The sequence below is a fragment of the Biomphalaria glabrata genome, chromosome 8 (genome assembly GCF_947242115.1).
Source record: "Biomphalaria glabrata chromosome 8, xgBioGlab47.1, whole genome shotgun sequence".
Classification (NCBI taxonomy): Eukaryota; Metazoa; Mollusca; class Gastropoda; family Planorbidae; genus Biomphalaria; species Biomphalaria glabrata.
In genome coordinates this window covers 25,953,961-25,977,157 of record NC_074718.1, presented here as the reverse complement: position 1 = coordinate 25,977,157, position 23,197 = coordinate 25,953,961, and the positions used below count along the sequence as shown (strand labels likewise).

The 23,197-nt window shown below is 36.5% G+C and overlaps 2 protein-coding genes across 2 annotated transcripts in view; one reads left to right on the top strand and one right to left on the bottom strand.

Annotated features, from left to right (window-relative positions):
• Window positions 1-4,300, top strand: part of LOC106053910 (adhesion G-protein coupled receptor D1-like) — a 37,786-nt gene extending 33,486 nt beyond the window's left edge. Inside the window, exons 22-24 of the mRNA XM_056039054.1 lie at window positions 2,719-2,902; window positions 3,043-3,186; window positions 3,775-4,300. Of these exons, the coding sequence (XP_055895029.1) occupies window positions 2,719-2,902; window positions 3,043-3,186; window positions 3,775-3,822 (376 nt within the window). The 3' untranslated portion in view covers window positions 3,823-4,300. The remainder of the gene's footprint in view (window positions 1-2,718; window positions 2,903-3,042; window positions 3,187-3,774) is intronic.
• A 208-nt stretch (window positions 4,301-4,508) lies between these two features.
• LOC106067566 (uncharacterized) lies at window positions 4,509-19,630 on the bottom strand. The gene is made up of 7 exons (XM_013226757.2): window positions 18,794-19,630; window positions 17,353-17,530; window positions 15,208-15,387; window positions 13,642-13,917; window positions 11,668-11,736; window positions 8,139-8,228; window positions 4,509-6,552 (listed from the first exon to the last, which is right to left on the bottom strand). Exons 1-7 carry the CDS (start codon window positions 19,294-19,296, stop codon window positions 6,499-6,501), a joined length of 1,350 nt encoding a protein of 449 aa, XP_013082211.2. The 5' UTR covers window positions 19,297-19,630; the 3' UTR covers window positions 4,509-6,498.
• Between the last annotated feature and the right edge of the window lie 3,567 nt (window positions 19,631-23,197).

The following is a 23,197-nucleotide window of genomic DNA, read 5'->3' as shown; positions in this document are numbered from 1 at the left end:
TATCAATAACAAGTTTTAATCATATAGAAATTTAATTGATTCTGTTAGCAAGCTGTGATTTCTACAAATAAATTGAACCCCCCCCCCCCGCTCGAAAGTCTGGGGGTGTGGGATTGCTGCTATCGCCCCTTTCCCAAACCCACCAAATTGGCCAACATACTAGAAAAGGGGGGGGGGCGGCGAAATAATCTAAAAATTGGTTGAAATATAAATAATTAGTATATATTATTGGCATAAGTAATAATTTCATATACAAATTGTGTGATTTCTATAATAAATTTCTTCCGCACCCCCACCCCCACCCCACTTCAAAAGAAATTTGACCTTTATGACAAAAGAAGGTCCAAAAGAATCGAGTAAGCTGATAGGTTTTGAAATGTATTTTGAAATTCGATATGGTTCAGACACCTCCCCCCCCAAAAAAAAAAAAGGTTTACATTTTAAAAAGGTCTATTTGTAGACGAAACAACGTTTTTTTCTTTAAATATTTTAAAATTGGAAACTTAAGCAATGTCTTGGTACTTAGCAATGTCTTGGTACTTTAGCAATGTCTTGGTACTTAGAATGTCTTGGTACTTTAGCAATGTATTGGTACTTAGCAATGTCTTGGTACTTTAGCAATGTATTGGTACTTTAGCAATGTCTTGGTACTTTAGCAATGTCTTGGTACTTAGCAATGTCTTGGTACTTTAGCAATGTATTGGTACTTTAGCAATGTCTTTTCACTTTAGCAATGTCTTGGTACTTTAGCAATTTCTTGGTACTTAAGCAATGTCTTGGTACTTTAGCAATGTATTGGTACTTTAGCAATGTCTTGGTACTTTAGCAATGCATTGGTACTTTAGCAATCTCTTGGTACTTAGCAATGTCTTGGTACTTTAGCAATGTATTGGTACTTTAGCAATGTATTGGTACTTTAGCAATGTCTTGGTACTTTAGCAATGTCTTGGTACTTAGCAATGTCTTGGTACTTTAGCAATGTATTGGTACTTTAGCAATGTATTGGTACTTTAGCAATGTCTTTGCACTTTAGCAATGTCTTGGTACTTAAGCAATGTCTTGGTACTTAGCAATGTATTGGTACTTTAGCAATGTCTTTTCACTTTAGCAATGTCTTGGTACTTTAGCAATTTCTTGGTACTTAAGCAATGTCTTGGTACTTTAGCAATGTATTGGTACTTTAGCAATGTCTTGGTACTTTAGCAATGCATTGGTACTTTAGCAATCTCTTGGTACTTAGCAATTTCTTGGTACTTTAGCAATGTATTGGTACTTTAGCAATGTATTGGTACTTTAGCAATGTCTTGGTACTTTAGCAATGTCTTGGTACTTAGCAATGTCTTGGTACTTTAGCAATGTATTGGTACTTTAGCAATGTATTGGTACTTTAGCAATGTCTTTGCACTTTAGCAATGTCTTGGTACTTAAGCAATGTCTTGGTACTTAGCAATGTATTGGTACTTTAGCAATGTCTTTGCACTTTAGCAATGTCTTTGCACTTTAGCAATGTCTTGGTACTTAAGCGATGTTTTGGAACTTAAGCAATGTTTTGTACTTTTTAATATTCAAACATAGCTTTATAACTACAATGAGAATATATTCTTTTGTCCATTGAAAAATGAAATTAAACGTCTTTGTGCAATCAGGTCATCGTGCCTTTGAGAAACGCTGTGTTAGCGAGATAGCATAGGCATTGGTTAGGTTGGTGTCGAATATTGTCATTATTGTTTTCAACCAATCATTCTCAAACATCTCATTAATAAACTTGAAAATGTTGTGAGGGTATATATTTTATGTAAGTTAGAAAAAAAATGTCTTCGTTTTTACAAAATAATAGTTACAATAATAATAATAATAATAATGACTCAAAGCAGGTCATCTCTACCCTGAAACAGAAGGCTTTGTTACAGCAATACAGGACAGAGTAATCAGGACAAAAAATTGCTAGAAGCATATCCTGAGACTCAATGTTGTCGACAAATGCCGAAAATGTGGAAATGTGGGCGAGTCGATTGAACACATTATGGCAGGATGTCCAGCCCTATCAGAATCAGCCTACCTAGGTCGCCATAACCAAGTTGCAAAGTTAATACACCAACACCTGGCTTTGACGTACAATTTGATCGGTAAGGACCCCCTCCTTATTATAAATACTCTCCACAAGAGGTTCTCTAGTCTACTGAACATCTGCCGTACTGGGATAGGCCTATTCTGACCGACAAAACGGTAGATTTCAATCGCCCGGACCTGCTGTTCATCGATAAAAAAACAAACGCTACCATTATCGATATCACCGTACCACTGTCTCATAATTTAAGAAAAACTGAGATAGAAAAACAAAGAAAATATGGGCTTGGCGATTAAGCATCTATGGAAATTGTCCAAAATAACAATATACCCCATTGTTATATCAACCGATGGGATAATAACAACTGACCTCACAGACACCTTCAAGCCTCTTAACATTCCTAGGAACATCCTCGTTGCCTGTCAGAGGGCGGTACTGCTGCAGACCTGCCACATCACCAGAAAATTCCTCAATGGAAACTGTTAAAGGGACTACGATGAACTTTGTTTCTCTTTAGCGAAACTCGACCCTGGCAGCGCCAGAGAATGACTACTAGTTCATTTCTAACATAATAATAATTTGTATTAATCAATTTTCTGGTATGATTGTTTTTGATTTTATGTTTTCGTTCATGAATCTGTTCTTGGCAGATTAAGTCTAAAGGCTTCCTTGATCTTACTGCCTCTGCTGGGATTGACCTGGGTTCTTGGCTTCTTTGCGGTTGGCTCTAATGGCTCGGAGATGATGATGTACATAGTCACCTATATGTTCACAGCAGTCAATAGTTGCCAGGGTCTGCTGTTCTTTATTTTTCATGGACTGCTCAATTTAGAGGTAAAAAATGATGGTTTGCATACAAGTATGTATAAAAAGATGTTTTTGTTATCTGTCTGTCCGTACGTCCGTCAGTCTTTCCGCATCTCTATCTATTCAACTATAATCCATATCTCTATTAATTTTTTACTATCATTGAGATACAAGCTGCATTCAAAAGACGTTATATTAAGAAAAAGAGTGAGTCTATGAATGAGTCAACCGAGTCCAGAATGAGGAAGCTTTCTTTTATTGATCCGGATTATGATTCAACAAGGAACAGAAACTCGCCAACTTTTAACATGGTATGTCTCAATGCCAGGGTAAATATTTGTCTCATTTAACTTTATACTAAACGTGATGCAACTTAACTTTTGAATTAACCACTCGTAATGCTTGTTGAAAGATTGGCAGGGTCTTGCTAAATTTTGCTGTACTAACTTTCAGCTTTATATTTAAAGGGGGGAAAATGAGGGGGGGGGGATTTCTATGATAGTAGAATAAATGTTGAGGAATATTTATACATATTAAATATATATATATATAAAGGCAGCACTATCTGGATGGTCTAGTGGCGAGTTCGTTATATATATATATATATATTAAATATATAAATATATTAAATATATATATTAAATATATTTATACATATTAAATATATATATAAAGGCAGCACTATCTGGATGATCTAGTGGTTAGTTCGTTCAGCACTGCGTAGCTGCCTTGCAGTCCAATAAACCGACATTTTCTCTCATAAAAATTGAGTCCCTAGTGTTGCCTTTTAAAAATGTAATATGTAGTTATCAGTTTACTGTTGCAGCACTTAGATTCACGTGTATTTGAGGAATTTATAACTTGACCTTTAAGTTGTGTGAATATTTGTTTCTTCCAAGCATTCATTACAAGCTACTCAAGTGATTGAGTGCAACACTGTGGACTAGTCTACTACTTGACAAGCTACTCAAGTGATTGAGTGCAACACTGTGGACTAGTCTACTACTTGACAAGCTACTCAAGTGATTAAGTGCAACACTGTGGACTAGTCTACTACTTGACAAGCTACTCAAGTGATTGAGTGCAACACTGTGGACTAGTCTACTACTTGACAAGCTACTCAAGTGATTGAGTGCAACACTGTGGACTAGTCTACTACTTGACAAGCTACTCAAGTGATTGAGTGCAACACTGTGGACTAGTCTACTACTTGACAAGCTCGTGGGCTACTTCTTATAAATTAATGTACTATTAATTTACCCAAATGTATGTTCTACTAGACATGATCATGTTTTAGTATTAAATTAGCTTGTGTTTGATTTCTACAAATAGTTTGTTGTAAAGAAAAAGAAATTTTTGTCTTTACAATTGATTTTGTTTTCTGGTCATCACAAGTTGTATTAACATATTGATAAAACAATATTTCTCTTCTTTTTCTTGGTTTCTTTCATAAAAAGTCACTTATTTTCAGCTTTTGTTAGTTTTCTAAAGAGTAAAGTTTGATATCAAGTTCTATAAATATAAAGTGCTTATAAATTGGTTAATTAAAGTAATTATATGAATGTAGAAAAGAATAAAAAAAAAAGACTTTAAAAAAAAAAAAACAACTGGTAATAAAGTTTAACAAGTTATTACACAAATTTAATTTTGAAGATAAATATTGTCTTTAAAAATTTTAAATGTAAATAAACACATAAAATAACAAGGTTACAAAAGACAGTTTGTGTGGAAACACAAACTCAAAATCGGCCCCCGAAGTAAAATGTTTTACATAATTCGGATAATCCTTCAGAGTTGAAGATAGTTTACTTACTAGCCCAAACCTCCCGCAGGACGACGGGGGATGGGAGCAGGCAGGGTTTGAACCTTCGATCGTCGATAAATCCAACCGACAGTCCAGCGCGCAAACCGCACGACCAGTCGTCCACCCAGGTAGGCTTCAATATTTTCAGAAAGAACATCCGAATGAAATTATATCAAAGACAAATGAGAGATAAGAATGGAGAAAGAAGGTTAACAGATCTTGTGTAGTGCCCTAACCGTCCCGCAGATCAAAGGATACGTGAAAGTGAATGTAAAGTTAGATGTGAACCTGGCCTAACTAGTTTGTGGTCTACAGGGCAGATGTTGTAAAGTTCATCTGTTTTTGTGGCCTACGGTTAACGAGGGTGTCATGTAGCCAGCACAACGACCAACCGCCTTTGCTTTTCCCCAACTAATGTCAGGTACCCATTAGAGCTGGGTAGACTCAGAAGTTGAAAATCCCAGTCTTCACCAGGATTCGAACCCGGGACCCTCGGTTCGAACTAAATAAGTTAAATGTTTTAAAAAGGCTCAATCTCATATTCGAATCCTCAAAAAAAAAGCGATTGATCCCGCTGTATCGGAAAAATGTTCACGAAAATGATGTTTATAAGATTCGTCTTCAATTTGGCCTGACATATAATGCATACTAATTAGCTTTTTCTTATAAAAAAAACTGCTTGCATAATTGATTTTAAAAATTAGAATTTTCGCTTTCAGGAAAAAAAAAAGTTGCCGTTGCATCAGAACTTTGAATGGTCTAAAATATTGTGAAGTCTGATTTTCAATATCTCTTGTAGTTTACGAGATCTAAACGGGACGGACGGACAGACGGACAGACGGACAGACATTTCACACAAAACTAATAGCGTCTTTTCCCCTTTCGGGGGCCGCTAAAAAGAAAATGGACTTTTCAAGAGCTGGTTAAGTATTACTTAGGCTTAAACTGATACATTCACACATCCGTTATCTCCCACTCTTAGTAACACATCTTATCCGCATCTATTTTATCTAATATATGGCAGACGTAGCTTCAAAATGATCTGCACAATTTCTGAGATTAATGCTAATAACAAACTCATCTCTCAATATGTATGTTATTACTACTATCAACTCACACTTTAGTTATTGTGAAAAAAAATTGATTTAGACAACATTTCATTAACTCTATCGAGCTGAAGTTTTCCACAAAAGCTTATAATTCATGGTAACACATATTATTACAATTTTAGAAAAATCTCTTCATTAGTTCTTGAATTTATTAATGTTCCTGTTATTTACCGTTGACACCAAATGTGCCATCAATGGGCCGCATGGGCACTAACAATATAATTGTTATTTTCTCATTACAGAATACCAGTAATTTCCCTTACTCACAAGATATGTTTAGTATGAAGGAAAGATACAAACTTTCATTTATTAATTTGAATTCAAAGTAACCCTTTCAGATTTTGCAATCTATATGGCAGATGATTAAAAGATCATCTGTTTTTACAGCCGATGGTTAACAAGATGACATGGGGCCAGCGCAACGACCAACTGCCGTTAAGTTTAGAAACTTATGTCAGGCATACAATAGTTGGGTGGACTAGGGAGTAGTTTATTATTTGCTGATTCCCTGCGACATATTTAATAACGAAGAAATTACTAATCAAACTTTTGACGCCGTAGATACAAAAGCGCTGCATTCTTAATATATTATTTGAAACTCATAATTCAATCCAAAGGAAGCAATAAACCATAACTTTTAGTAACTCCTGAATTTGAAGAGTGGTCCATAAGTAGTTGAACGAGTAGAGTAATAGGAATAGTCTTATGGTCTATAAATCATACTGTGTCACAAGAAGAAAATACGTTATATACGCCCCTGCAATCTGTGAACCAAACAGAAATAAGGTTTGTAATAAAATAACATATTGGCCCTATGTTCTAATAATTTTTTACATGGTAATTAAAATTCTTGTTTTTTTTTTTTTGTTGTTTTGTTTTGCACGATTCATCAGTCATGAAGATGATAACAAGCTACAACCTGCAGGGGAGAGAAGCGTGCATGTTTCGAACTGGAACAATGGTGACGACATACCGAAGCGCATATCACGCAACCATACAGCCATTAGACTTTTATTTAATCAATATAGACTCCTGGAAATCTCGATTCTTTGCTTTAATTGTGAGAGCCATATATCTTAAAAACTACTGTAAGAGTCACAATTTATGAAATCATGTGTAAGAATTACGAATCGTTCATTCTTTTGGAGAATCACGACTCGTTGATTTTGTTGGTTCTTTTATTGAGTATCATGGGAAGTCAAACAATGACTTATTGATTCTGTGGTGAGAATTATAAATCATTCAATCAGTAGTGAAAATCATTTAGCATTGATTCAGTATTGATCTAGAAACACACCTTGTGCAGCCCAAAAACTATCGATACATCGTAAGAATATAAAAATAAAAGCGTTAATTTTTTTAATGTCCCTAATTCGTAAGAGTGTCCTTGGACAAGTGACGAAATAATTCACAAACAAAGGAAGAGCTAGTTGCAAATGCAGTGCATGTAAATAACTTCTTCTATATGCCTAGGCCGATAAAGCTTTCAGTAAAGTGAGCATGTGGTGTACTTAGTGGTGGCTCATTGGTTAGGTCATTTTGAATTTTTTAGTTAGGTCATTGTTCTACTGCTGGCTTCAGTTTCTTCATGATCCTTAAAGTCTTTACGCTATACATTGGGTGTCGTTCTAGTTATTTAGTTCTTCATTTGGATTGCAGTTGATGACCACATTAAAATAGTCTGTGTTCTTCACAGGCACTTTCACCTATCCCTTCGTCTGTTGAACCGTTGGGGCACCACACAAGATCTCTTGACCGTCTTTTTCCATTCCTCTTTGTGATTTACCTTGGATATAATCTCTATTCTTTTACGTTGTCTTCCCAACGCTCTCTCTGTGCCTGCCTCTTCTTCTTTTTCCTGGTACTGTTCCCTGAAGGAAGGTCTTTGTAAGCCCTGATGACTTTGTATGGCCAATGAGTTTTAGTTTGCGTTTTTGATAGTAGTTATTAGTTCATGGTGGGGTCCAATTGCTGTACTAATCTCTAATAGAGTCTCTATGTGTGCTACCCAGGATCTACCTGCTACCCAGGATCTTTCTGTAGCATCTCAATTCCTTTGCTAGGATTCTCCATTCTAGTTCTGCAGTCAGCGTCCGAGACTCGCAAGCATATAAGAATGTGGCCTTGACCAGGGAGCGTTTCAGTCTGATTTGAGTGTCGAATGCTATACCTGTGTCTTTCTGTGCTCTAGCATTCGTAAGACAATCTGGTAGCCTAAAATGGCATACCTTTATTTCAATGTCCAGAATAATTTTCTTGAGCTACCTACTAATGCTTTCAGAATATTATTTTTATTTTTTACTTACAAATTAGGTTAGTATAAAATAAAATTGTATTCGATTCTACTTACTGTCAGTATGGATTCCTTAGTGACAACAAACAAATCCATCACAGTAGCACCGATAGAAGTTCCGGTTAATTTGGCGAGAAACAGCTGAACCTGAAATATATTTATCTTGCATTTTTAGCGGCCCCCGAAAGGGGAAAAGTCGCTTTTAGTTTTGTGTGGCCTGTCTGTCTGTCTGTTCGTCCCGTTTAAATCTCAGAAACTAGATGAGAAAATGGAAATCAGACATCATGATATTTAAGATCATTCAAAGTTCTGATGCTACGGCTACTTTTTCTTTTCTGAAAGCGAAAAATCTAATTTTTTAAATCAATTATGCAATCTGAGATGAACTCCAATTGGTGACAAGGCAGGGAGACCTAGGTCTCCCGTAGTGCCCTGGTAAGGAACTCTGCTGTTTGGCGTAGTGCCTCGTAGCTTCCATACAAATTTAGTAAACCACTAGATACGTCCTCCCGCAGCTCGCGGAGCTGCGGACACTCTTGCAAGACGTGCGCCACCGTCTCTTCTGATTCCCCGCAGTGTCGGCAACGGGCATCAAAATTTGGCCGGAACCGGGCGAAGTACGCACCTATTGGGCAGTGTCCCGTACGCCACTGCGCTATTGTTGTTTGTTCCGACCTTTTTAGCCTCCACCACGGGTCCTCTCGATTTGGGCCGCACATGTTCTGCCAGACTCCCCTTGCAGTGTTGGAGTCATCCCAGGATTTCAACCACTTTTCATGTACCCACTCTCGTATTACTGTCGTAGCCTGTTGAAACGTACTTGGCGATTCGAAAGCGGGCACGGCCAGCGCTCCTTCTCGTGCTAGAGCCTCAGCCACGGCATTGCCCCTCACGCCGCAGTGCGAGGGCACCCACTGCATAACGATGACAGCTCCAATAAGAAGGCGGATGTTATTTGCGGCGCCTAATGCCTCTTCCACCAGTTTGGACTTTCCCCCTAAGCCAGCCATGGCTTGGAGGCAGGACTGGGAATCGGTAACCATTACAACGGTAGTCGCAACGGTTATCTTTTCGCGCAGTTTTTGGAGCACGTGATTTAGGGTATTCGTAATCGCCGTTAGTTCAGCATCAAAGCTACATGCGGCGAGGCCGCATGTGCCTGACAGCTTTTCTGGGTCCAATTATGCAATCAGTTTTTTTCATAAAAATACACCATTTTTACAACTATTCACTATTAATAGTAAAAAATACTGGAGGCTTTTTAGTAAGGGAGCAAGGGACCCACCATTTGTAGAACACATTTATGTAAATGGTTTTAGATTTTTGGTCAAATTTTTTTCTTTTCTTTTCTACGATTGTATTGCTAAGTTATGTACATTCTGTCGTACTAATTACTATATTTTTTTAAATTTAATTTTAATTGTTAATTTTTTTTTTAATAGAAAAAATCTATTTACTATACAAATAAGTTGAACATAATTAAAAACAACAATAAATTAGTAGTTTTTCCGTTGCCGGTCATTTGATCCCCGGTCACTTCATTCCCGGTCACTTCACCCCCGGTCACTTCATCCCCGGTCATTTCATCCCCTGGTCACTTCATCCCCCGGTCACTTCATCCCCGGTCATTTCATCCCCATTCATTTCATTCCCGGTCACTTCACCCCCGGTCACTTCATCCCCGGTCATTTCATCCCCTGGTCACTTCATCCCCTGGTCACTTCATCCCCCGGTCACTTCATCCCCGGTCATTTCATCCCCGGTCATTTCATCCCCTGATATTTTCATCATCTGATCATTTTTATATAACAAATTTTAATTTTAAAAATCATGAAATGAGCAATATTTAATGTATTCATTTTTTATTTAAATGACAAAATTGTAACACGTTAATGTTTAAAAGGAATTAAAGCAAAACTTATACAAGCGACATGATATCCCGAGGATGGGTGAACTCCGCCTGAATTAGAAAAAAATAAAACCTTATTTCAAGGCTAAAAATGACGCGCCCATTTTCAAGAAAGAGCGATTGAAAAATAAACTAAAGTGAAACATGGTCGTACTTTCACTACACCTTGGCCTTTGATGATAAGTTATCAGCGGCTTGGTCATAATTATTGTAATCGCACTTCTATCTCTCAAAAGATTTCCTCTACTTGCACCACACCTTGGCCTTTGATGATAAGTTATCAGCGGCACGGTCATAATTATTGTAATCGCACTATTATCTCTCAAAAGATTTTCACTACTTACACCACACCTTGGTCTTTGATGATAAGTTATCAGCGGCATGATCATAATTATTTTAATCGCACTTCTATCTCTCAAAAGATTTCCACTACTTGCACCACACCTTGGCCTTTGATGATAAGTTATCAGCGGCTTGGTCATAATTATTCTAATCGCACTTCTATCTCTCAAATGATTTTTTACTACTTCCACCAAACCTTGGCCTTCGATCCGGATAATATTATGATATTACAATCCCCACATCCAATAGAAGCGCTATAGCTAAGTACACAACCAGATTTACAATATAATATAAGATTTCTCATTAAGAAAACAAAGTGGAAGAGGAAACACTATAAACGTATTAGTAACAGGTCATAAAATGTCAAAAAGCATTCTACATATTCATATTTATAAATAAAATATTTAATTGGGGATGAAATGACCGGGGATGAAGTGACCGGGGGATGAAGTGACCAGGGGATGAAATGACCGGGGATTAAGTGACCGGGGATGAAATGACCGGTCACCAGTTTTTCATATTATCGCGTGAACTGCAGCGTGCAGTTGTTACCGTGGTATACAAAACTAAAGGATTTTTTATTATTTTTTTATACGGAAATACTCTATCTCTTGAGGCCTTGAATAAGAGATTGACTCTTTACAAAACTTAAAAATTAGATACTCATTATAAGACATCAGTTAAGCCAGGTTCACATCTAACTTCACATTCACTTTCACCTATCCCTTGGTCTGATGGACCTTTGGGGCACCACACATGATCTGTCAACCTTCTTTCTCCATTCTTCTCTGTCATTTGCCTTTGATAGAATTTCATTATGATATTCTTTCTGAAAATATTGAAACCTGCCTTTTTTCCTACTTGGATGGACCACTTGGAGGGCCGATTTTGAGTTTTTGTTTCCACAAAAACTGTCTTTGTAACAATGTTTAGCTTGCGTTCTCCTTTCGTGAAAATTCTGCTATAGATGCTTGACGAACGTGAAGTAAGGGTGACATTAGAGGCAAATGGTTTAGTCCAAAATATGTAAACTTAAATAGATCTCTATCTATATCTCCATATATCTCTATCTCTATCTATATCTATCAATATCTCTATCTATATCAACATCATAACGGTAAGGTGTTCTCCAACGATGATAATTACTCAATTGCATTTGAAATTGGGAAAGATAAGGTCTTAAGTATATATGAACATGTTTGCATTGCAAAATATAATATATATTGAATAGTAGTATAATTAGATTTTTAAAATTAAAAGCTTATTTAACTGATATTGAATTATCATACCAATATCCTATTTGATTGTTACTGTTAAAGTTAGATGTATGTGTACCTGTATAGCTTGCGACAGGTCAGCGTTTCCAGTTTCTAGTTTGACCAGCACCTCCAGAGGTTCATGAGCCTTAAAAACAAGAGTCATTCAGGTCGTAATACAGGGCGGCAGATAGAGGCATGTCATGATTTACAGGAGTACAAATACTTACAGAAATGTCAAATAAATTATCATTTTCATTTTAAAATAGTAAAAACAGAATATTATCCATCACAAAGTACAAAGCATTGCATAGTTGACAGCAGCTGTTGAAAATGTGCACCATTAACTTTAAACACAAATTAGAAAGTATCCATTTGTGTCTAAAATTTTTATTTGTTCATAATATGTAATTTTCACAACTGTATTGAAAATAGGCTTTTTAATTTTCGACATGTATGGTAACATACATACACTACGCTAAACAGCAGGGCTTATGTCTAGGTATTTTGCAAGAGAGGATTTGAACCTCTCAAGCTCTCACTCAAGTGGAGTTTGATAATGTTGATGAACTCCTTTACTGTACGCGGGCTGTTACTGTGCATACACTTTACCCTATAAGTTAACCCACAAATTAAAATCGCAAGCAAATAGATCAGTCGATCTGGGAGGCCATAAACACGGGTCTCTTTTATGTTGACACCCATGTAGTGTAACAGACTTAGTGTTAAGGTAGAACTAATAGGGTGTAAGGTATACATTTGAAAGAGAACTTCAACCACGCCAGTTTAGCGACACACCACAAGATCAGCAAAACAAAAAACATTGCTACAAGGAACAGTACCAGGGGAAAAAAGCAGACAAAAGAAATGATCAAGCAATTGACGGGCTCATAGTGCTGAATTTTAGGATGGAAATGGGAAAAGGAGAGTCAAATGTTAAAATATGCAGAAATAAAACAGACAAATGTTTTGTAGAATATTAGCAGAGATGATTTCAGAAGACTTAGTTACTTAGGTCATTGGGATTCCTAAATCCAGAGTTAGCATGTCTCATTCCTCCGGACAAATGTGATTTAAATTATCGCTTTGGATAAATTCGATTCATATATTTTCATTTTAATCTTTTTGAAGTTTTTATATAACATTGTTGTTTCAGAATTTGAACCATAGCACAAAAGGGGAAGGGGCTTAAGCGATGACAAGATTTCAATTTTATGAATGCATTTTGTGATATTTTCCTGTTTGGACGTGAATTGACATAGACTTCTGCAGCGACACTTTCAACATTCAAACTCTAGTTATTGAACACAGCCATCTCCATCTTTAGAGTACCTGGCAAGGGACACGCTCAGGATGGGGGGGGGGGGAGGTGGTGCTTGAACTTGCTTTTAGTGCTGACTACGCAAATAGTTCCTACTAAAAACAATAACACACACAGTTACATGAGACACTTCGCTGTAGTGTGTGATCGCTTCATACGCCAAGAAAACATTCGATTTTAACCAAGTTTAACATTGCTCTGTCTATCCGTCTAGATTTTAACCAAGTTTAACATTGCTCTCTGTCTATCCGTCTAGTAAAAAGTTTGAATACGTTCTTTCTTAAACACCCATTCCTAGATCAAGTGGAAACTTTACACAATAATTCATTGGCGTAGACAATACATGAATCAATAATAAAAAATTCATTAATTGTTCAATTAATTACTAGTCGTTACATTTTGTGTCTGATACCAACAAGGGAAATTAATCTTTCAGTGTTCACAGATACGCTTAATGTGTCGGATTTTGTGCCTTCAAATAATTGTACACGTTATTTCCCCCACACCCATTCTTGGATCAAGTGGAAACTTTAAACAATGATTTATCATACCTAACAAAAACATGAATCAATTTTAATAAATAACCGATTTGTCAATTAGTTATTAGTAAATAATTATTTTGTTTCAGATCGAAAAAGGGAAGTAACGTCTACATTCTTGAAAGATATAGATGTAATAATAATAATAATTTGCTTGATAAAAAAAATAAAGTTTTGTCTTTAAAGTTCTTACTGATTCATGAACACGTGACAAGCTGACCGAGAGGGCAACAGCGATGGACAAGTTAGTGCCCAACCAAAACACATAGAGGGCAAAGCTGAGAGGATCCAGTGACCTGAAGATCAAATCGTAGAGAATGAAGCAGCTTCCAATGATGGTGGCCATATAAGTGAACGTTAGGTACCACTTCAAGAAGAGATTGTAAGTTCCAAGAATATCGCACAGTTTCATGTGACGAGTACGAAGGTGTTTGAACATCACTGGGATATTACCACCAGAGTTTTCAATCTGTACAACAAAATAATCACATTTGACATGGAAATCAAAGAATTCTTATACAAAAATTACAATTAAACTTAAAAAAAAACTTACTTTAATTTAGATTTATTTTTTTTTATCATATGGAATTGAACGAAGATACTAGCAAATTACCATTTAGGTAATTAGTAATTAGTTATAATTAATTTATCTTCTTTTATACGAGGTGGAGCCCCGCCGCCAAACACTATTTCCGGTATTGAAAGCCAACAAAATGCTTATTCTGAGGTATCTACAGTGCATTATCCTGCTATTATCCTGCTATTAAAAAGATTGTTTTCAAAAACCTAATCTGATATTCTTACTTACTTAGATCCTCAAGCACCGCTCGGCGCATTGGGCGTCAAGCAGCTTCCACAAAAATTTTGAGTGTGTAATTTGCTTTTTTTATATTGAAGAGATATTTATTTAGCTTCAAACCCCACTGAAGGGAGGTTAAACTCAAAACCTTTTTTGTCTACGCTCAAAGCATTTTGAGATTTTGAGTGCGTAATTTGCTTTTTCTTTTATTTTGAAGAGGTATTTTTTGTAGCTTCAAGCCCCGCTTAAGAGGGTTTGAAACACAAAACGCCTCTTGGCTACACTCATAACATTTTGAGTGCGTAGTTTGCCCTTTTTTAAATTTGAGAAGCAATTTTTAAGCTTCAAACCCCGCTTAAGGGGAAGTTCTCATAGAATCTGGTGACTGATAGTCTTATATTAAAGAGGGGTTGTTTTATCGTACATTTTGGAGGGGGGTTTAAAATCAAAACCCTCCTTAGCTATGCTCTTGGAATTTCGAAATTGTCGTTTACATTATTTTTTTTTATATAGAAGAGGGGGATTTAACTGCAAACCCCCTGGTAGGGGGTTTTAAACTCAAAATCCCCTGGCTGCGCTGGGGCAAGTGATGGTTTAACATTAAAATATCTCCTAAAATAAACAAAATCAAAGCAAAAAATCAGTCACTAAATTCCGACACCCCTTGCTGCTCCCATGATATGGTTACATTTTAGCCATTAAAAATATACTGCCTGATTTTAAAAAAAAAAAAAAAAAAAAAAAAAAAAAAAAAAAAAAAAAAGATATAATTCGAAAACAGATTAATGTACCAATGTAAGAGTTTCGTTCTTCAATCGTCATGCAATTTGATCATTCATTAAATAGCTCAGCGCTGTGATTTTTATGTCTTGTAAAGGGATTGTTCAGTGATATTTAAAATGAAAACAAACAAAACAAAACAAACGTACAGCCATAAAGAAAGTGTCGACCAAAACTTACATGCCTCTCAAGTGTCTTTGAGAATGTATGAAACTGAGCAGTGAATAGATGTGCGGTACAGACAACGAATACAGTGGGAAACGTCCAGGCCGCTGTGTTGATGGCATGTACAAACAGCGCAACCACCAGAGTCAACGTGTTAATTGGTAGTGGATCTATCAGAATTTTTCGAAAAAACTCCTACATTTCCAGAAATAATAGAAAAAAATTAAACAAACACAGTCATTTTAATTAATATTGTTACGTATTTCTGAATCTTCTGGCTAGATGTATTAGTTGGCACACAAATAAAAACACAGCAAAGAACTTGACGACTAAACTTTCAGTATCATATAACTTTAATGACTATTAACTCTAACAATTCGTTACTGTACTGTAACATGTAGCGTAGAAGACTGTACAATATCTGTCAGTTTACAGTTAGCTATACTTCGTTGCAATTCATCTCTTCACTTCGTTGCAATTCCTCTCTTCTCAACTTTCCTCGAGCCGTATTCCACAGAACAGACCAACGACACACTTCCCAGTGTCGCTCCAGGTCTCCCAAAGCTGAACCAAGTCGTACTCAAGTCTACCGAATCAGAGCCGCACACGTCTTACATCGACTGTATCGACTGTAACAGCTCAAGTCCACTGTAGTTCGCTGTATAGACTTTAACGACAGTAGTCCACTCCAGTTAACTCTACCCTAGTTAACTTGCATCGAGTCGTACACATTTCTCTTCCACAGAGCCGCACACGTCTTACATAGTCTGTATCGACTGTAACGGCTCACTCACGACTCCATACGACTCCATACGACTGACTTTCACATTAACTTTCAGGCTTATATAGAGTCCCTAATCGCTTCTCCAAAGTTGCACAAACACTCCTAGTATCCTCTGGAATAACATGTCAGGAAACGTCACATCCTGTCTTTATTTATACACGTAGATTCCAGAAAACACTCGCTGCAGTGTCATCAAGTCGGGGTCACACGTAGTGACCTTTATCTGTCACTGTTCATTAGTAACTGTCCCCCTACTTAGATCTGTTCGTCCCCTGGAACAACACGTGTGGACACGTCACACCCTGTCTTTGTTTGTACATGTAGATTCCAGGGAACACTAGCTGCTGTGTCATCTCGCCGGGGTCATACGTTGACCTCTACCTATCACTGTTCATTTGTAACAATATATATATAGTTATTGATATATAATTTTTATTACTATAAAAAAAATCAGCCATAACATATTTTTAATAACTAGCTTTCTTTTCTCAAAACACAACAGATACTCAATAAATAAGCAGGCAACGAGTGTAAAATGACATCAATTGGGTTATGTTCAGCCCCCCCCCCCCCGTGGGGCCCTGGGGCAACGGTGGGTAAGAGAGACGATGTGCTCTACGAAAAGCGGATAGCGCTGGACACCAACTCCAGGGTTGGTCGGAATCTCCTGGGTCCTGGCTGATTCGCGGGTCTCTCTAATGGGCAAAATTAAGCTGACTGGCACGGCATCAGGGGCTGTGTCGGGCGGCTCTTTTGTGCTCATTTTGCTAGGTTCTATCTAGCTCGTCCCCTGAGGTCGTAGTAGAGGAACGCGTGGACCCAGTGACAGTTCTAATACTGGAGATATCAAATAATCTTCGTCAAACCCACTATCGATTGTGGGAAACTCAGTTGTCTAATGACAGAAAAGAAATGTGAAGTTTCAAGATTTTATTTAGGAAAAGCTGTCTTAAATTTGACACTCTTTGTGCACTTAAAAATATAGATGTAGAGTGTGTAGCTGTAGATATATGTGGGGTTGCTGTAATTTAGGAGCTTTCAATTGTAGATTTAAAGTTTCTAGCTGTAGATTTAAAGTTTCTTGCTGTAGATTTAAAGTTTCTTGCTGTAGATTTAAAGTTTCTAGCTGTAGATTTAAAGTTTCTTGCTGTAGATTTAAACTTTCTTGCTGTAGATTTAAAGTTTCTTGCTGTAGATTTAAAGTTTCTAGCTGTAGATTTAAAGTTTCTTGCTGTAGATTTGAAATTTCTTGCTGTAGATTTAAAGTTTCTAGCTAAACTAAACTAAACCTTTGAAAAGGTTGTCAACTAAGCCTATTTTTTTAGTGTTTGCTTTTGTGTGTAGGCCTGGAGCGTGTGTTTGTTTTCGTTACACACCTGGATAGAAATTCTGTCATAGAAGATAATAGTTCCCACGCTGGCCACATTAAACAGAAAATACGAAGATCCGATCACCACAAAAACTCTAATTGCTATTCGGCAATCGGGTGGTTGTAATCCCAGCTCTCTTGTGGTTGGTTCACTAAATAACTCCATCCATTGTCTGTAGAAAGCTCTTATGAAAAGAAAAAATAGAAAGAAAAATCAAACTTGGAAATAATGATGCACGTTTTAAATTTTATATTAAAAACTTTGTGGCCTATAATACAGATCCTTATATTCATCACTCTAGAATGTTTCATAATTTATTATCCAAAATTTTTAATGAATAATTTGTAAGACAAATTTCATCATGGATAATAATGATTATTATTAATATTATAATAATAATTGTTATTATTATTTAGCACCGCAGAATCAAATTATCTCTGCTTATTTTTGTAACACAAAATTATCTCAATTATTTATCTCTATGGCTTACAACATATTCAGAAACTAATGGACAACTAATTAGTGTTAATAAAGAAACTTTGATACGAAGATTAGTTTACACATTTTAAGATAAGTTTTTATACACATTTTAAATTTTCCTTTATATAATGAAGTTCAATTTAGCATCCTTGACATTGATTATTTCAGTTTTTCGTGAAACTCTACGATATTTGATACATTTCAGAAATTCCTTCCTTATTACGTCATAGTGCAAACCTCCTGCAAGATGACAGGGGAGAGCAACATATAGGTTCTAATTCAGGTCTAATTCAAAGTCACGTCAGTCCAAAAAGCGCATTTCACAAGACAGTCGTGAATAGTTTCCGCTAGTGAAACGGATCTAAAAACAAACATTCCCAGCATATGGATAGACATAATTGGTAAGAATAGAAGCATACTTAACTCTTTCAGTGCTATCGAAACAATTGAGTTTTCCTAAACGAACAAAACTCTGCAGGGTGGTTAGAGTTACTTTAACGTAACTTTTTTTGTTATTTTGTTATATCATTTAACACATTTGATTTTATTTTGTAAGAAAATAGTTCACCACCAACAGCGCTAGACTCCCTGAGAGTAACCCCGCACTGAAAGAGCTAAAAGAGAACTATGATATAATACAATGAAATGGAAAAAAAAAGCTTAAGCAGAAGAGCACCACTGGCCTCCTTTCCTTTTCATAGACAATGGCTTCTTCTGTGTAAGATGTGGCAAAATATGTAGGCCAAAGTAAAGCCTGGTTCTTCATATACAAGCAAATTTCTTTACTCTTTCTTAATGGATGACAATTACTATTAATAACAGGACTAGTATTTTATATAGCACTAATATTCACATTTGTTTATCTTATGTCATTATCACTTCAAAATGATTAATTTGATTCTTGTCTTGCTATAATTAGAAGACAATGTAAGATTTTTTGAAAACAATGTAAATAAATTGTTGTTACCTAAAGTGCTTTCTCTTCCAACAAGATATAAAGAGACACAGAGTTGTGAGAAAGTTTTGCGTGTTCCAATTGACCATAACGATTTTAAATGCAATGGTAGACGAGTTCATGTCACTAACAGTCCACAAATGTTTGACCGTGTTGGCAAAGACAATCAAAAGAACGAGGACACTGCAGCATTTGGTCAGCAGACAAACCCAAAGACCATGTTGCTTCTCATGTTGCTGAAGCTTTCCCAATGTCTCCACCACAGCATGCCCTCCTTCAGGAGTTCCACCACGTTCTCCTGGTTCCTCTGTAACTTCTGTGGATGAACCCGAAGCCGGCTCCACTGTCCTTGAGACACACCCGTTGACCTCATGATAGAGCCCGAAAAGTTTAAGTATTAAGATGATTGGAGTCAGAGAATCTCGGATGTTGCAGTATTTCGGCAAGCTGATCTGATTGTTGGAAACGGGTCTGATCTTAAGAACAGAGCGTTTCAACAATTTTCTACCTTTCATTGTCCCCTCGTTACAATACTTTTAATTTCTAGTCAGATCATAATCGTGTTTACTTGCACTTCACTGATTGAAAGGCCAACCTGATAGAATAGCTCTCAGTATAATGGCTGCTTCATTTTGTAGTAGTGAGATAATTCCATGAAACTTCACATTACAATATAATATTGTCTCTTTAATACATCTGATAAAATACATCCATGAGGAAATATGCTAGGTAATAGTAGTTCCCACATACACTTAGCTGGCCTATCAAACGAAAGAGTTACACATGCCATTCATTAAAGAGTTAGCACAGGCAAGTTACGCTTCACTTCACAACTTTATCAACATCTAAACTAACTAAATGACGCACTGCACAGTACCCTAGTTTCTGATCTATTCACACACCCGGCTACTCAGCAGATTGGGAATTTATACAGAGAAAAAACTTAATGGGCCATCGATCCGTGAAGCTATTACTTGATCTACATCTACTAATAGCCTTCATATCACGAATGGAAACATTTGAATATTTACTATAATAAGGAATGAAACAATAAACAAACAATTAGAAAGCAGAATATCTATATATGTCAAATACAACTCGTTTTGACATAACAGACATTCTGACCCACTGGCGTTACACAATGGCAAGTGTGTGATAATCATGTTTCAAAATTTGACACCCCCCCCCCACAGACACACAAACACACCAAAAAAATACCAATTTTGAGGTAGTCAAAGTATGTTAAAAAGCAAGCAATTAACAGTCTCTAAAAATTCATTCACAAAAGATTACACTATTATCTACAAATACAATCGAACTAATTTTCTAAAAAAAATTAGATAAAATCGTTTGTAACGATATGATCTGAATTCTTCAAAATTATTTTATTAAACATTCCTCTCTACCAACACATCCCAAATAAAAATGCACAAAATTTGAGAGAAACACTTTTTTGTCATTTCAATCCGGATTTGTATATTAAAGATTAGTATGAATCAAAATGAGAACTATTATGATATGGTGTTATAACTATTTGGAACAAATGTAGCATCCCGTTATGCAGTCACTTCACGGACAGTCTGGCGGCGAGATTGTCAACATTAAAACTAGCCAAACTCATAGTGTTGACCCAACGGCTTTGCAAAGAGAGAGAGAGAGAGTAAGAGAGAGAGAGAGAAAGAAAGAAAGAGAGAGAAAGAGTGGGGGAGATAAAGAGAGAGAGAAAGAGAGAAACAGAAAGAAAGAGAGAGAGAGAGAAAAGAGAGAGAGAAAAGAGAGAGAAAGAGAGAGACAGAGAGAGAAACAGAAAGAAAGAAAGAGAGAAAGAAAGAGAGAGAGAGAGAAACAGAAAGAAAGAAAGAGAGAAAGAAAGAGAGAGAGAGAGAAGAGAAAAAGAGAGAGAAAAGAGAGAGAGAGAAGATGCATAGAGAATGAGAGAGAGAGAAAGAGAGAGAGAGTAAGAGAGAAAGAAAGAAAGAAAGAGAGAGAGAAAGAGAGGGAAAGAGAGAGAGTAAGAGAGAGAGAGAAGATGCATAGAGAATGAGAAAGAGAGAGAAAGACAGAGAGAGAAAGAGAGAGTAAGCGAGAGAGAAGATGCATAGAGAATGAGAAAGAGAGAGAAAGACAGAGAGAGAAAGAGAGAGAAAGAGAGAGAGAGAAGATGCATTGTGAATGAGAGAGAAAGAGAGAGAGAATGGAGGGAGGTTGAAGGAGAGTGTATACATTTATTGTTCCTGGTCCATTCTCATACACACGTAACTTGATCTGGACGCATAAAATCCTGGATAAACTTTTGTTCGATTCGTATTGAAAATGTTCATTATTTAAGCCAGTTCACGTGTTCGGTAAACAGTTTGACATAATATAAACCATGAATGCAGCCACACTACGTTCTAAACATGAACACGTCTGGTTTATAGGCTCGTGCATTGACAAGTTTTTAATCTTTGAATTTTGTACCTTTTTTTTTTTAGATGGAGTTATCTGAAGATTTAACTTTGTTCGGAGCTGCACAGTTGTAAAACTAAAACAATTCCGGAGGTGAAATCAGAAACGTAAAAAGGTTAAACTGCTGAGACGTACACGAACAGACAAAGTCTTGGCATACAGGATGCAGTAGACAGACGACTTTTGTTTTGGAATTAAGAGAAATATTTATCAGAAGTATCTTTAGTCTTTAGGATAAACTGTCCGCTACATACACAATACTTAGTAAGACTTTCATTTACTTCCATTCACTAATTTGTAAAATGCCTAAAAATGTTGCAATGGACTGAATCTAAAAACCTGAATAGAGTTCCAGGTATGATATGGGATACTCTATACCTATAGTACACTGCTCTAGTCTATAGCTTTATTCATGCACACAGTCTTGGGATGGGGCATACATAAGATTGAGATGAGACCAAGATTCTAGTTGAAAACTTCCATAAAACTCATAACACAGATGAAAGTTGAAAAAAAAACAACTAAAAAAAAAAAACAAAAGCTAATATAATTTCAAAACTTAAACCAATACACAACAAAATACATGAAATGTATTGGACTTTTCATGAAAATTAACATCATTGAGACATTGAAGAGTTACTCTTCTCTGTTCGGAGTTAGGAAGACTTATTCATACAGAATTGTGACGTTGTTGATCAATGATAATATTTAATTAGTTTCATTCTCGAGAAAACACTTTCACCTGACGCTTCAGTTATAGATATTGTTAAAGACATTATTTTAAGAAATCTAGAAAAGTGTCCAATCAAATGATTGTGTTAGTTGTGGCAAAAGTCATTATGTAATGAATATGAATGTAAAAAGTAATTTCAATGGGTCCTTATTATTCACCTTCACTACCTTCACCTTCACCCATTCATTAGTCTGTTGGACTGTTGAGGCACCACACATGATTTTTTGGCCGTCTTTCTCCATTCTTTTGCCTTCATTAGAACCTCTTTCAATGACAGCCCGTCCATTCTTTTACGTTGTCTTCCCATCGCTTTCTCTGTCTGCCTCTTCTTCTTTTCCTAGTACTGTTCCCTGAAGGAAGGTCTTTGCAAGCCTGATGACCTTGTAATATGGAAATAGAGTTTTATTTTGCGTTTTTTTTTTACAATAATTAGCAGGTCATCGTGGGGTCCAAACACTGTAGTAACTCTGTTTCTTATCTCTTAGTTTGTGATGCGGTCTTTAAATCCTCTCTAGCTCTGCAGTCAGTGTCCAAGACTCGCTAGCAAGTAGGAATATGGCCATGACCAGAGAACGCAACAGTCTGCTTTTGATGATGATGGCTATGCCTTTGTCATTCCATATTGTTTTGATTTTTGAAAGTACTGCTGTGGCCATTAGTTCAGGTTTGTTTCCCTCATCTGAGACGATAACTCTAAAGTTTTTAAAACTAATGACACTTGTCCGCTTTTCACCTCCAAAGCTGATGCCCCTTTTAAAGCCCTGATGGTTATTGGTCATAATTTGAGTTTTTTTTTTTTTCGGCATTAATATATGTATCATATACTGCGGAAGTTCTGTCTATGTGCATCACCAAGTTAGCTAGTTCTTCTTCTGTCCCTGCAATTTTTCTTCTTCCAATGCTTACGGTACCTTTTAGACGTCGAGAGCATCTTCCATTATCCTTTCAAGGAAAATATTGAAAAGAGTTGGTGAGAGTAGGCAGCCTTGTCTAGCCCCAACTGTGGTTTTAAACCAGCCCCCAATGTTGTTGTTGAAGTACACCGCACTGGAAGCCTCCTTCTAGAGGTTCAGGATTACTTGTTGTACTTTCCCGCTACATGCCATACTCTGTCGAAAGCTTTTTTTGAAATTAATAAAGACACGGAAAAGATTCTCTTGGTGTTGGAAGTATTTCTCATTGAGTATTCTGAGGTTTAGGATTTGTTCTGTTGTGCTACGACCTTGTCTAAAACC